Source organism: Microtus ochrogaster, chromosome 1 (assembly GCF_000317375.1).
Source record: "Microtus ochrogaster isolate Prairie Vole_2 chromosome 1, MicOch1.0, whole genome shotgun sequence".
NCBI classification, from domain to species: Eukaryota; Metazoa; Chordata; class Mammalia; order Rodentia; family Cricetidae; genus Microtus; species Microtus ochrogaster.
In genome coordinates this window covers 111,991,988-112,006,855 of record NC_022009.1, presented here as the reverse complement: position 1 = coordinate 112,006,855, position 14,868 = coordinate 111,991,988, and the positions used below count along the sequence as shown (strand labels likewise).

General features: G+C 44.1%; 1 protein-coding gene across 1 annotated transcript in view; it reads right to left on the bottom strand.

Moving 5' to 3' along the window:
- The window catches only part of Lekr1 (leucine, glutamate and lysine rich 1), a 127,315-nt gene that overhangs the window by 7,793 nt on the left and 104,654 nt on the right, over positions 1 to 14,868 (bottom strand). Inside the window, exons 11-12 of the mRNA XM_026782331.1 lie at positions 7,890 to 8,054; positions 4,473 to 4,772 (exon numbers count right to left, since the gene is read on the bottom strand). Of these exons, the coding sequence (XP_026638132.1) occupies positions 4,473 to 4,772; positions 7,890 to 8,054 (465 nt within the window). The remainder of the gene's footprint in view (positions 1 to 4,472; positions 4,773 to 7,889; positions 8,055 to 14,868) is intronic.

The window sequence follows — 14,868 nt, the reverse complement described above, 5'->3', positions numbered from 1 at the left end:
CTTGGCCAAGTGACTTGATCATTCTGAAGGGGACAGCCCCATTTGCGGGGTTTCAGAATCAGCTGTGTTTGGCATAACTGGGGGTGAGGGGATGGGCAATGCCAGGAAAGAGGTCTTCACTGAAGAATAAGCACATATGGCGTTGTTCGTGTTTTACACTAACGAGACCCTGACCAGTCACGGAATGACAGATGACACAGTTTCTACCAACTTTAACCAGACAGAACCCAGGACAGTGGGTGGCCAGCCAGCTGACGGGGGGCACCTGAGGTAAGAAGTTCAGTGAGAAAGGTGTGGGTACCAGTTAGCAAAGATGGGCGCAGCTGCCGTGCAGCTGTCTGTTCAGCCACAAACACCGCAGAAAGACAAAAAATGGCTTTTTGGTGAAATAGGAATGAGAAACTAAATAAAATTTTAGGAACGAAGATGGATTTTAGGTTGACTACATTAAAATTATGTACTCATGAATCCAAACACAATAAAACCAACTATCATAGGTTTATCAGAAGAAAAGCTTCAGAAATAACAAAACCCCTCAGAATAACGGTCTTCAAGAACCAGGTGTTCAAGATGAGGGAGAAGAGGAATATTTTTTAACTACCATTAGATGGGCTACAAGAACTACAGAATTTGAAAGTTCTGCCCCTCTTCTTCTCTTGTATCTGGTCTTAAAACAAAAAAGACTGAGCTCTGTTTTCCTGTGGATCTGCTTTTTAAAAATTATACTCTTCCTCTTGACTACAAGACCATAACGAGGCCCTTACACTGGGCCACACTGTCTTGACAGAATTCATGTGGAATGCATAGGAGGGGACCACTGGTACCAAAAATACATGACCTATTTTACTTTGGCTTTAATAACAATATGCTACTCGCTCACATCGTCTACCCGCTCTCTCGTTTGCTTCCGATGTTCCAGCTTTTTAGTGTGTGTGTCTTCTCCCCCAATATGAATGCTTTGGAATCTTGTTCAAATTTGCATTGCCAGTAGCTTTGTTTTTTCCACTCCCTGTCGGGGAGGGGGGATTACCCACCTCCTCCCAGTCCTGCTTAAGGCATTGTTGTCGCTGTGGAAGGCCACTCTGCCTTTCAGAGGCCTCAGCCTTCTTCTTACCCTTTCTATAGTTAAAAACAAATTCCACTCTCTCCTTGTCCTCTCGAAAGGGAACAGGGCCTTCCTCCCCTTAATTAGCTTCCTTAGGAGAACACTAATTTATCTCCATCCTAATGGGAGCTTTCCTCCACGTAATCACAGCTTAAAATTCTCCAGACTCCGAGGAACTTAAAGTGTTTACAGAACATGGCTAGAAACACACAGGACTTTTCGTCTTTTGTGACTTTCTTTACAGCTCACGTTCTTCCTGCTCGCCAGTCCTATCACTTCCATTGGCTCATTCCCATTTTATAAGCATATTCTGGACATGTTTAGCGGGAGAAACGGCCTTGGTAGTTATTTACGCAGACTCCAGCTCTCACTATTTAACCTGAGGTGATATTTCGGTAACTTCTGATGGAAAACCCCGGTCTACTTGCCCCCCCCCCCTCCACCCCGTGAGAGGTATTTCCCACACACACAAAATTTTCACTAACTTTATTTTATGAACTATACTTTCTCCCCTCTAGTAATGGTTCATTACTATTTACATACTAACCTAATATCTGTCTTTCAGAAGCCCATATTTTGTTTCATTTTTAACTATTTTGTTTTAGGTGTATATGTGTGTGCTTGAATGTATGTTTGTGCACCATATGTGTATAGGAGTCCTCGGAGGTCGAAAGAGGTATCAGATCCTCTGGAACTAGAGTTATAGACAGTTGTGAGCTGTCATCTGGGTTTGGGAATTGACCCAGGTCATCTGAAAGAACAATTGCTCTTCACTGCTGAGCCGTCTCTCTAGTCCCAGAAGGTCATATTGTAAAAAAAATGAAACTTGTCTTAAAAATGCCTTTCATTTGCAACTAGGAACAAGATGAGATGAGCTCTCCTCAGCTCTCCATCTGTAAAGAGATCCACTCCCCACCTGTAGTTTTGCTAACTACATCACCTCTAGAGGGTGCGGATAGAAGACGTAAGTATAGACTCAAACATTGGAATACTTGGTTTCTAGTGGGTGGAACTCATTGAGAAGGATTAGGGAGGTGTGGCTTAGTTGGAGAAGGTGTGTCACTCACTGGGGGCAGGCTTTGAGGTTTCAAAAGACTGGCCCCATTTCCAATATCTCTTTTTGCCTCCTGCTTATGGATCAAGATCTGAGTTCTCAGCTGCTGCTCCATGCATCTACCTCCATGTCCTTCCTCTACCACCATAAATTAACCCTCTGGAAGTGTAAGACCAACTAAACTTTTTATTTTATAAACTGCCTTGCTCCTGATGTTTTATCACGGCAATAGAGAAATAACAAATACAGAAGCTTTTGATGGTCCTAGGACCCCATCCTCCTAATAGTTACATCTTAGGTACTTACGTACCTTGCATGTAGGATTGGACTTACTCTCTCATTTGGAATGAACAGAATGTAAAAAAAGCTATGGACAACTGTGGGATGCCACTTCTGGGTTACCTAAGGACTGTGGCCTCTGTCTTAGCTTCTGTCTTGGCACCCAGTCTCTACTTGCCCTGGGGGAAGTCAGCAGACACTGTGAATTCTTTTCTGAAGAGGCCCATGTGTCATGGAATTGAGGGATACCTCTGGCCAACAGCCACAGGCTCTCTATTAACAGCCCATGAGAATATTAGCTTGCTAATATAACTTTGCTCATTGAAGCCCAGCCTCTCTCAGTAGAGCCTCTGGCTGAAACTGTTGCCTCATGGACACCCTCACACCAGCTCTTCCAGACCTTCAACCACAGACACCCAGCTAAACTACAGCAGCTTCCTGATCCACAGAAATGGGATGTCTCAATGGTGAGGGGTACTTTTTGTACAACCGTGAGGGCTAAGCCTGAGGTTGTCCTGGAATCCACAAGCAGAATCACTCCTGGAAGAATGGTTCTTCCTGGAAAAGGAACTTTTGTGCCACAGAGATCCAGACTTGAATCTCGGCTCCCTCGCTGTGTGAGCCTGTGGAACCACCCAGGCTTGTGGGCTCCTCACTGGCAACGTACAAATAATGGCTACTTTATAGTGGGCGGCGCTCTCATGGAATAGTTTATCCAATCCCTAGTTCAGCCTTGTGATTCTTTATGATAGGCTCATTTCATATCTATTTATTCATATTTATAAGGATGGCAGAAGCTTTCCGTTTTGGTTAGCAATTTAAAACTAGCAAGAAAATGGTGTTTATTGTTAACATCTCATATCATCGCTAGCCCTTTCCATTCACGTCTTTATTAAGATGCCAACAAGGCCAACAAAACTCTTCCTTCTCGCTAGCATTCAAAACTGTCCATTTGCCTTTATATGCTATATCGTTGTAAGTGGGATCAAATATTAAAATTAATTGCTACACTATTTCTAAACTGTTTAGTAGTTCATATATAAGCAAGAGAGAAAAGTTCTCAATAACAACGAGTCTACTTCAGTTGTAAAACACTGCTGAAATAGCTCCACACACGGAAGACAGAAGACTCCAGCAAGGAAGCTGCAGTGGAAGGGCGGGCTGGCAGAGCTGTAAGCCATGAAAATCAAATTATCTATCTCCACAGCGTCTGGATTTCCTTTTCAGCATAAGCAGCATGCGCTCGGAAAATTACTTGGACAAGATTTAATGTTAAAGCAAGTGAGATGTAATCTGTAAAGATTTCTAGGCTTGGAGCTTTTAGGTGATCATTTGCAAGACAGAACTGATTCACAGAAAGGGCTCAAGCCATAACGGAACAGCTGTGTCACACCCTGCCCCCAAGGCTAGCAGAACCTGGCTGAAGAGGGAGTGGAGTCTAAGAAGCAGGACTGAGGTTTCTCGCTAACGTGACAAAACCCTTGTACTTATGGACTCAGAGGACGAAGCTGCCTGAACAAGACTCCCATGGGATCAAGCCAGTCAGCACTCCAGTATGGAGGGGGGAGGGGCTGGTGAGCCTCCCACCCCTGGCTGAGAAGCAATGCTGACCACTGATGGCTGCTAGGGAAAGAGTCAGTTTTCTCTAGGGGTGTGGCTTCGGGTAGATGGGCTGTGTCCCAGTGATGGCTGCACACCCATGGGCAGAACTAACTGAACTGTTATTTAAAGAAAACAAAACAAAACAAAACAAAACATCAAGTTGGGAAGAGGACATGGGGGGGTCAGTGAGTGGAAAGAAGGGGAGGATGGATGTGTATGACTACGACTAACAAATACGTTGTATGAATGCATAATTTTCTCAAAGAGTAAAGGATGCTTAAACATAAGAGAACTAGCCCACAGAGGCTAAGGGATGCCATGGAGCCAGCGTGTGACTCTTTCCTTGGCGTCAAGCTGCCTGTCTCACTTGTGACTGTTAGTCTGCTTTCTGAAGGGCCGTGCTCCTGGCTGCGGGGGTCACCTGCTTCCTACCTCTTCCTGGGACTGGTTGATCTGCTGCAGCAGCTGCGTTTGGGCCAGCATTACTCTTTCCAGTTCGTCTGACTTCTGTTTCATTTCCTTCTTCAAGTCTTCCGAAACTGAGTCATCGCGGCTGGCTTCCTGCTTCAAGCGACACTCGAATTCTGCAACCAGACTCTTCAGGTCTTCCATCTCTTTCCTCTTGGACTCAGATTCCTCAGTATATCGTGCGTGGGATTCGTGGAGCTTTTCTTGGAGAGAGGCCACTTCGAGCCGCAGGTCTTTTGTAGCGCCTGCGATTAAGTCAGCTATCTGTAAGATAAATGGCACATTAGTTTACAGGCAACTGTTTCCAGGGAACGGCAGAGCTCTTGCTGTTGCTGCAAAGTTTCTTCTGATAAACCAGGGTGCTTTTCTACCTTTATGATAAAAGCAAACCCTATGACATAGAGGCCTTCAGATATTTTTAAAGTCAACACAGATTTTTATTTATTTTTTTCTAAAATGGTATCCCATTGACTACTTGGGCACCCTTGGAAATACTTAAACCTCTGTGACTGTATCGAGCTGCCAAAGGTACTCAATTTTCTGCAAACAGATGGGAGAGGGCTTGGCTGGAGGCAGGGGCCTCCAAGTGCCCGCCTGATGTTTGGAGACACAGTGAGAGAGGCACAGCTGTACTCCTCTGGGGTCAAAACAGCAAGTTTGCCTTTGACGTACTTTTTCCCCTATATATTGGTGTACCCAAACACTAGCTCTGTCTTCTATAGAGGCACCCCATCCCTTCCCCACTTCTCGTGATCACAGATATTCCAGATTGTTCTATAGTGGGGGTACCAGTAAATGTTTTCTAAAAATCCCCCTGGGTTAGAGCTGTATCTGATTTCAGTGGTGAAATCCCTTTGCCGCTGCTGCTAATCTGTCACCAGTGGAGACTGAGCAGAAACGAGAGACGCTTAGCAGGCTCTGGAGAGCCAGGCCTGGCTACAGAGCACTGCTAAGACAACCAGAACGACTGAAGAAGTAAGTGTTAAACTTGAGTGACTTGAACTGAAGGAGAAGTAGCCACTAAGCTGGTCATTACGGCGTTCTGGAAAACAGCAGGACAGGACACCAATGTGCTGCTCCTCACACAAGAGCACCAGACAACCCAGGGAACCTTCTGCCCATAGCACGCAGTCTGCAGAAGGGAAGAGACTTCTCTTCCTCCTTGAAAAACAAAACAGTGAGCTTGGTGGCTCACTCCTAAATTCTAGCTCTAGCCAAGGCAAAAGAATCACTGGGACTCTGTGGCCAGCTGGGGCTTCATGGTAAGTGCCAGAACAGTGTGAGTTACTGTCTTAAAACACCAAAGCCCACGAAACAAAACCCCCAAAACAACAGCAAGCAAACAACAGAAGAGCAGGCGTGCCAACCACGTTGTAAGTCCTCTACTTATGGTCCAGTAGGGAACCAGCCACGGGGACTCTGGCAACGCCACAGACGTGAGTTTCCAGGGCTCTGGGGACCACTGTTGAAGAACAGTATGCATGAAAAATTAGTTTCAAATGTCCAATTTACATAAGGAATAACTGCTGGAAGAAATCTCTCAACACCATGAGTCACTTCAGGAATTAATATTCTACTATTTTTCAATTAATTCAGAAGAAGGAAGGGGGTCACCGTTAGGTCTGAACAGTGGTCCCTTCCTCCGGGCAGAGATGACAAAGAACAGCAAGTTATCCTATGACAGGGGTTTTCAGAGCCACAAATAGGTCTGGATTTTAAAAAAGTGGGGGGGGGTCAACATTTCAAAATCAGATTTCTCTGATAACATTTGAATTTAGACTTCTCTTAAGTAATGGTGCCATTTTGTTTGCCTCCCTCTGCCAATGGGACCCTAAGCTACTCAGGAGGACTGCAGGCATGAGGCGAAGGGAGGAAGGAGATGACCACTCTGTGGAGCCCTTGATGCAGGAGCTATGCAGCAAGATGTGTGGACCTGGCTAAGACAGGCTACACCATCAGTGGAGTGGAGGCACCAAGCTCCCGGCACATGCATCATGGTTTTAATAGGAATTCATTTAAAAAAAAAATCAGATTCAAAGATGAAATCCTCAAGAATTTCAAGCCAGAAGCATCTGCAGGGCATTCTGAGCAGGGCCAGGCACTACTGTGTCGTGTTCTCTCGTAGCTGGCCCTCCTGTCCCCTGTGAACCCCACAACGGCTCCACATCCGTCTTCACACAAACACTGAGCCTCTTAGGCTGTTGGTGCTTACTTAACATGAATTCTTTAAAAATTTTTTTCTTCAATTTGTTTATGTTTATGAGTGTTTGTCTTGCATGTATGTCTGTGTGCCATGTGCATACTAAGGCCAGAAGAGAGGGTTAGAGCCTTGGGAAGGGGAGTTACGGGAGGGTGTGAGCCGTCATGCAGGTGCTTGGATGTGGATGGGAGTCACCTGCAACCAATGCTCTTAACGCACAGCTTTCTCTCTAGCCCCTGACTTGGATTTGAAAAACAAATTCAAAATTATATTTTAGAGACATTTATCTATTTGTGCGTGTGTGCGTGTGTGCGTGCGTGTGCACGTATGTGGCGGTAAGAGGAGATCATGCCGGAGCTGGTCCCCCACTTCCACCATGTGGGTCCCGGGGATTGAATTCACTTATTTTAGGCATGGTAACAAACGACCTGACCTGCTGAGTTATCTAGGACCTCTGGTATGGATTCTCAACGAGCTTTTTCAGTTTCACACTGACTTTTGATTCATTCTCTTGCCATCTGCCTCTCTCTCCCTCTTTTTCTCCCCTCCTTTTCTTCCCTCCCTTCACTGAAGTCCTACAAAAGCAGGAACAACTTGCCCAACTTAGTGGTATACGTCTGTAATCCCAACCCTTGGGAGGCTGAGGCAGGAGGATGTCTCCTAATTAAGTAAAATCAACAACTAACAGACAAAGGGCACTTCAACAGACTCATTATTTTTATAGTATTTTTCCTCATCCATAAATGAATTAATAAAATCAATAAATTTTTATTAATTAATAAATTAAATATCAATAAAATGTAACAGTTACTTAATATTATAATTAATTAATATTAAAACATCTCTATTAATAAATGAAATTAAAAATACCTCTAGTTAAGAAGACTAAATCCTAGGAAGGACATTTTTAATTGTGTAAAATGCTTTATTATCTTTACTATTAGACCAGGAGTCAAGCTAGTCATTAGTTATGTGGTGTTGTCAGTAGAAAGCAAATGCATTCGGAGCTTGGTCGAGTGCTTTTGTAATTTGCCTTCAGTATCTTTTCTGAACCACTTGTCTGTGTGGGCAGAACGAAGATACAGTAACCATGATCGCACTATCAAGCTAGAGAAAGGAAGGCACGCCTGAGAACACGAGGCTGTGTCGCTGGACTGCGGCACAGACAGTGGTGAACAGACCTTCTTCTGCAGGTCCTCTTGTTCTTGCTGATACTTCTGAATTACTTCCTGGTGCTTTTCTTTCTCAATGTCAAGTTCCAGTTTAGCTTCTTCCTTAAAGAGAAGAGCTTGCTCTTGGAACTCAATGAGATGCCGGGCTCTTTCTTTGGTGAGCTCAGCTTCAATCTGGAAAACAGTTTTCAATATTAAAACACACAAAGCCACTTTACCTTGAAATAAGCACGTTCAATACATTTTCAGACTGTAATGTTTAAAAGAGCCAAACAGCAAGTTTGTAATTATAGTAGTCTAATGTTTCTAGTATTAAAAATGCTAGCATAGAAGTTAGCCCCTCAAAGTTGACCTTGGGCCAAATATTCTAGTAACGAAAACCTGGAAATTTAGTAGAGGCGACACTTTTTAGAACTACAAAAAGGGGAGTCACGTATACTTAGGATGACTAAGAGCTTAATCATTGACACTGCTAGCTCCATCCTCATCAGGAGGCGTGGGAAAACAAACTAAAGCAAAGCAAACCTCCTCTGCCCTCATACTGAGGTTGGACTATGTTCAGCTGAAAAAGGAGCAAATGCTGGTGTCTCAGTGGGAGGTTGCAGGGGGGTATGGCATCACAGACTGTCATTTTAGTGTGACAGAGGCCAGAGGAATGCGGAGGAGACAGACACTCATGTCCCCATCCACATGTAGGCTCAGACAGAATCGCAATGCAGGGAGGGACCTTAGAAACCCATGGTTCAGTGTCTCATGCTTCTGTGGAAAAAACACATAAGGACTTTGGTTTGAGATGGAACTGGGCTCGGTCCTGGCTCTGACACTTGTTAGCTGTGTGATCTTACTTTTGTGAGTATACCTCTCCTGGTGGAGCTTAACTAGTTCCTGTGGGAGCCTTTGTGGGGATTAAGTGAGGCAAAGCATCTGTGGAAGCTTGCAGCACGGGCAAGAATTCAACAGGCAATGCGGATCACCTCCACGTGCCAGGGCTGCCGTCTACCATGGAACTGACCTCGAAGGATGTTCCGCGGTGCCTCACGCCTCACAAAACCATAACTCACTCCGTCCCTAGCAGGAGTTTCCATTTCAGACATCCCTAAGCAAGCATTCAGCAGTTTTTTCCTGTAGGTGAGCCAGCGTCTTCCTCAATGTGGCTTTTAACTACTGGCTTTGGCTCTGCCTACTAGATAGAGCAAAGGGGGGAGACACCTGTGAGTAAAAGCTCCCCACTGCAGACTTCATCTCCTGAGATCAGAGATGAGATCCGAGCGGCAGACCAGCTCTGGGTACCCACTGTGTTGTTCTATGGGGTGTGGTGAATGCCTGGATCCCTGGGAAGAGATGGCCAAGCCTGACTGCTTCTGACTGTTTGATTCTGGACATTCAGAGAAGAGACGAGATCTGAATTAATTTCTCAAGGGATCCAGGACACAGAAAGTCTGTAAAGTGAATTAAGAGACTAGCCCCAGGGTCAGCAGGACTTACTGCCTGGAGGACAGGATTGCTCAATGGCAAAGTGTAGACAAAACAAGAGGAGATATTCCGGCTCTCTCAAAACACATTCCTACATTGTTTGGGGAAGGGTGACTGGTGGGTGACCTTGAAGGGACATCACAGGGCTGTTCAGAGGGGAAAGAACACTTCTCTGAAGTCAGACGCCTGTGACCACCTGCCTCTAGGTAGACAACTCACAGATGCCCTGCATGTTCACGAGTCTGGACAACACCCCGACGTCTATTTCCCCCTTGTTTGCCCTACGTCTGGACTCAGCATCAGCATCATCCCAGCTGTTCCCTTCTCTCCACAGCACACGAAAGATGCCTTTACCCCATTTTACTACACCTGTCTTTCCGCTATTCTGCTTCTGACAAAGGCCCCTCTAGCCTTTCCGCAGTCCGTGTCGCGTGGGACACAGTTCTTCAGGAAACATAGACTCGTTTATTCTCTTAGTGGCTTCTCAATGCATCAATTAAAAAAAGAGCCAAAACTCCTCACAAACACGTTTTACTAGGCCGCTCCCAGCCTACGGGACATCTTCTTAGGGACTGCCGAGAACCCCTTCCTTTGGATGAAAACAGGTCACACCGGGTGTTTGCTTGGTAAGCACAGCACCGTCTGGATCCCAACCCGCTTTTCCCGTGGTCAGAACTATGCTGGGTGCAGACTGAACTCTGTACATGGCACCTTTTGGCTTCCACCACCTTCCCCATCTGGCTACTGTGCTTCAGCAAAACTGGAAGGGTAATTCAAGAACACACTGAAGGAAGAAACTCTGTCCAAAAGGTTTGGAAAGTTAAAGGCAGAACTTTGAGTGTTAATTGTTTATAAGTTGCCCAGACACTATACTTTTTTTAAGCAACTCGATTTTTTTCAACATTTTTCTTTTCTCTTTCTTTCTCCCCTTCCCACTCTTCTCTCTTTGCACTAGGGCTGGGGTTGACCCTAGGGCTGACTACATGTGAACCAGAAAGAGCTCTACCACTAAACTAGAGCTTCAGGGCCTTAAACAGTTTTGGAGCACTCTGGGACAAAATGTCTACCAAGGCACTAAAGTATCAAGTGTAAAACTGGAAAGAACCTGTAATTATTTCAGGACAGACTATATCTTTTAAAATGTGGGTTGATTACTCAAAATTGGAGAATAATTAGGCACCTAAAGTAGGCGGGACAGGATAAACCATAAATTCGATGACAGTGGACTTTGGAAGAACTTTCTACAAAAGTAGTTTCCTCATTCTGTTTATAGAGAAGAGGTCACTTAGGAGCTAGACCAGTTGTCTCTTGATGGAGATGAAACAAAGAGCAAAGTTTAGGACGGAAAAGGGGATGCCTGGAGTGAGCACACGTGAGAGCCTCTCCCCTTTGGACTACTGCAGGAAAAGGAGGAAGGAAAAGCATGGACCGAAAGGGAAATGGGCAAGAGAAGCACCGCAGGCCCGCGGGAGAAGAGGGACTGGCCGTCACCAGTCTGCTTTTCAGGTGGCACGAGTTAAAGAAAGACAAGTAAAACGGAACACTTCAGGGGTGCTGCGACAAGGTGTCCCCACGGCACAAAGCCACCGATTCCCTCGTGATCTGCCTTAGTCAGAACGAAACGACAAGTCCATGGCCACAGCTATGCACTGAACCGCATTCCTTACCACTGAGAAGAGGAATTCAGGCCACGTGTGGGGCTATGTCTTTATACGGGCTGTTAAGTGGCTTAGATGGCAAGGCGAGTTTCATGCAATATAAATTCTTCTTCTGATGATGTTCAAATACAGCACAGATTATTTTATATGCAACAACTCAGTTATTTTAGAAATCGTGGGCAAAAAGATTTCTAAAAGTAAGCAGGAGCATTACGCAAGTTCAAAAACGACACAAGGTAAAACCTATGTGCGAAGTCTAGGGTTTAGGATTTTTCCTGTTCATCTGTGTCCTCTTCTGGTCCAATCCACATCCTTGCTGGAGGCTCCTGCTGACTCCAGAGCACCCGAGAAACTGCTTCCGGCCTACCTTTAGTGTCTGCACTGAAGCACAGTCCTTGTATCTCACGCACTCTGTGGCTGATTGGAAGAACAAAGTACTGTCTTTTCGCTACTTCCACAGTGAAATTTCTGTGGCTGACTTTGTTATTCTTTGTTGTCTGTGGAGACAATTCCCATGTGATAACATTGCTGCCTGGTATTCAACAACGTCCAGCATCTTTCAAATCAATTTTAGATTACAAACGAGGAGCCAGACCAGTCAATTCTGTTTGACAGTGCACAGATCACTTGTGAAACTATATCTCCTGAAGAGAAAGTGCTGTGCTGTTTTCCAGATAGAAAGATGAAATGCTGTTGAAAACCAGTATTCCCCATCATTTAGCTTAAGAAAAAGGCTGAGAGGAAAAGCACAGGGACCACAGGGATATGAGCTGCCATAATGAAACTCACTGTTTTGTACACTAATAAAAAATTGATAAAAGGAGAAAAGCAAATGAAGCAGCTCCACGGAGGTTACGCAATACACCAAAGATCGGCACGGCACAGAGGCAGGTGGACACGCCACTGTTTGGGGACTCTCTGGTTCCGTGAGCTCTGTTCTTTCAGAAAACCTGCCTCCCCACATGCCTACAGAACACACTGGCTGAAGGCACAGATTCATGGTTTAGTTTTAAAATACTGCGATATTTCTGTTAATGACTTTGAATTTAATTCTACGTTGGCCAGAGAAAATACTTTACATGCCCCGAATCCTTTCACAAGTTGTAACACACACTATGGTCCATTTTGGTAAAAGGTTCACAGGCACATGAGAATGTGTGTAGCAGTGGGCAGCAGAGAACGCTACAAATAATGCCATGCCAAGTTGGTTAATAGCTTTCTTCAGGGTAGCTTTTAAAGATAAATCAACATGCTATTTTCTATACTATTTATTCCTTCTGTTTTTTTTTTTTGGCTACTTTTCTATCTGTTATTAAGAGAAAGATACTAACGTCTAAACCGTGCAATTTTCCTCCTTGCAGTTCCATCAGGTTTACTTTGTATACAAATACATACTGTAGATTTACTTTTCTGTCTGCATAATTTGGGTGTGCGATTGTGTACAGTGTATATGAGCAACCATGAGAACTCATGCAGAAGCAAGACAAAGACACTGTGTGCTGTGTCCTGCTTCACTGCCCTCCTGGATTTATTCCCTGGATGCAGCATCTCTCACTGAACTTGGAACCAGGCTTGCAGCCAGCAAACTTCAGCAAATTTCTACATCCTACAGCACTGGTGAGAACCACGCCTACCTTTTTACCAGGGTGCTGGAGACTTGAACTTTGTTTGAACACTTGGGATTATTATGACCTCTAATGGAAAGGACCCCTTTATCATTATGAAATGAATTTTATCCTGGCAATATCATTTACAGTGCTGGGGATCAAATCCACAGTCTTGTTCTTTCTAGGTACATGCTCTATTACTGTTGAGCTGTAATTCTAGGCTTCTGGTTTTGTGTTTTTAAAATAATTTTTTTTTAAATTTAAGCACAAAAAACCAAGATAGATAAAACAATCCTGAATAATAACAGAACTTCAGGCGGTATCACCATCCCCAATTTTAAGTTGCACTACAGAGCTATAGTAAAAAAGAAAAAAAAAACCAGCATGGTATTAATTAGCACAAAAACACACACGTCAATCAATGAAATAGAAGTAAAGACTCAGACATAAATCCACACATCTGTGGGCACTAGAGTTTTGACAAAGAAGCCTGTCTCAGTTAGGTTTGCATTACTGTGAAGACACATGACCACAGCAACTCTTATAAAGAAACCATTTAACTGGAGTGGCTCGCTTACAGTTTCAGAGGTTCAGCCCATTATGATCGTGAAGGGGAGCAGGGCAGTGTGCAGGCAGATGTGGAGCAGGAGCTGAGAGTGCTGTATCTTGTCAGCAGCAGGAAGGTACACTGAGGAAAGCTTGAGCAAAAGAGATCTCAAAGCCCGCCCCACAGTGACACACTTCCTCCCACAAGGCCACACCTCCTAATAGTGCCACTCCCTTTGGGGGCCACTTTCTTTCAAATTACCATAAAGCTAGATACACGTACTGGGAAAAGACCAGCATCTTCAGCAAATGGTGCAGGCCTAATTGGGCAGCTGCATGCAAGAGAATCCAAATAGATCCATATTTAACACCCTGCACAAAATTCAACTCCAAATGGATCAAAGACATCAACATAAAACCAGATACACTGAACCTGTATAGGTCTAGCCTTGAAATCATTAGCAAGGGAAAAGATTTTCTAAAGAGAACACCATTAGCACAGGCACTAAGATCAACAATTAATAACTGAAATCTCATGGAACTGAGAAGCTTCTGCATGGCAAAGGACACTGTCATCCAGACAAGCTGGCAGTCTCCAGAATCGGAGATGATTTTTTTTTTATCAACTACACATTCAATAGAGGGCTAATATCCAAAATTTATAAAGAACTCAAAAAACTAGTTGTCAAGAAAACAAGTAAGCCAATTCAAAGTTGGGTCTAAACGGATCTAAATAGAATTCTCAACAGAGGAAAGTCAAGTGCCTGAAAAGTGTTTGGCATCCTTACTTGGCAGAGAAATGCAAATCAAAACTACTTTGAGAACCCACATCACACCTACCAGGATGGCTAAGATCAATAGAACAAGTGACCGCCCATGCTGGCGAGGATGTGGAATAAAAGGAACACTCTTCCACTGCTGGTGGGAGCACAAACTTGTCAGCCACTGGGGAAATCAGTGTGGGGATTCCTCAGTAAGATGGGTTTTGGTCTACCTCAGGACCCAGCCATTACTCTTGGGCATATGTTCAAAGGATGCTCCATCCTATCACAAGGTCACGTGCTCAACCCTGTGCATTGCTGCTCTATTCATAATAGCTAGGAATTCAAGACGACCTAGATATCTCTCAATCGAAAAACAGATAAAGAAAATGAGATACGTTCACACAATGGAGTATTACTCGGTCATTAAAAAAATGAAATTTGCAGGAAAATTGATGGAACTAGGAAAATAATCCTGAGTTAGATATCCCAGATTCATGAAGGCAAATATGGTGTGTGTTCACTTATATTTGGCTGTTAGCTGTTAAGTCAATAACCAAGCTATAATCTATAGAATAAAGAGTTTATGTATGTAGGTAGGGACTAGTGGGGAAAACAGAGCTCATTAGGAAGGGGAAATAGGACAGTTATGGAGGGATATGGGGAGGGCTCAATTGGGGTCTCTTCCTTCAGTTTGTTTGTTTTGTCCAATTCCAAAGTGTTAGTATTGTTACATATCATATCACATCGTATCATATCATAATATATTGTAATCCCTTAGAGCCTGTTTGTTTTTTAATGAGTGACAGAAAGGAAACGGATTCAGATGGGCCATGGGGAGGAACTGGGAGGAGTAAAGGGAACAGAAACTGCAACCAGGATGTACTATGTAAGAAAAACCCCTAAACTTTATTCTACTTTTAGTTACGTGTGTGTGTGTGTG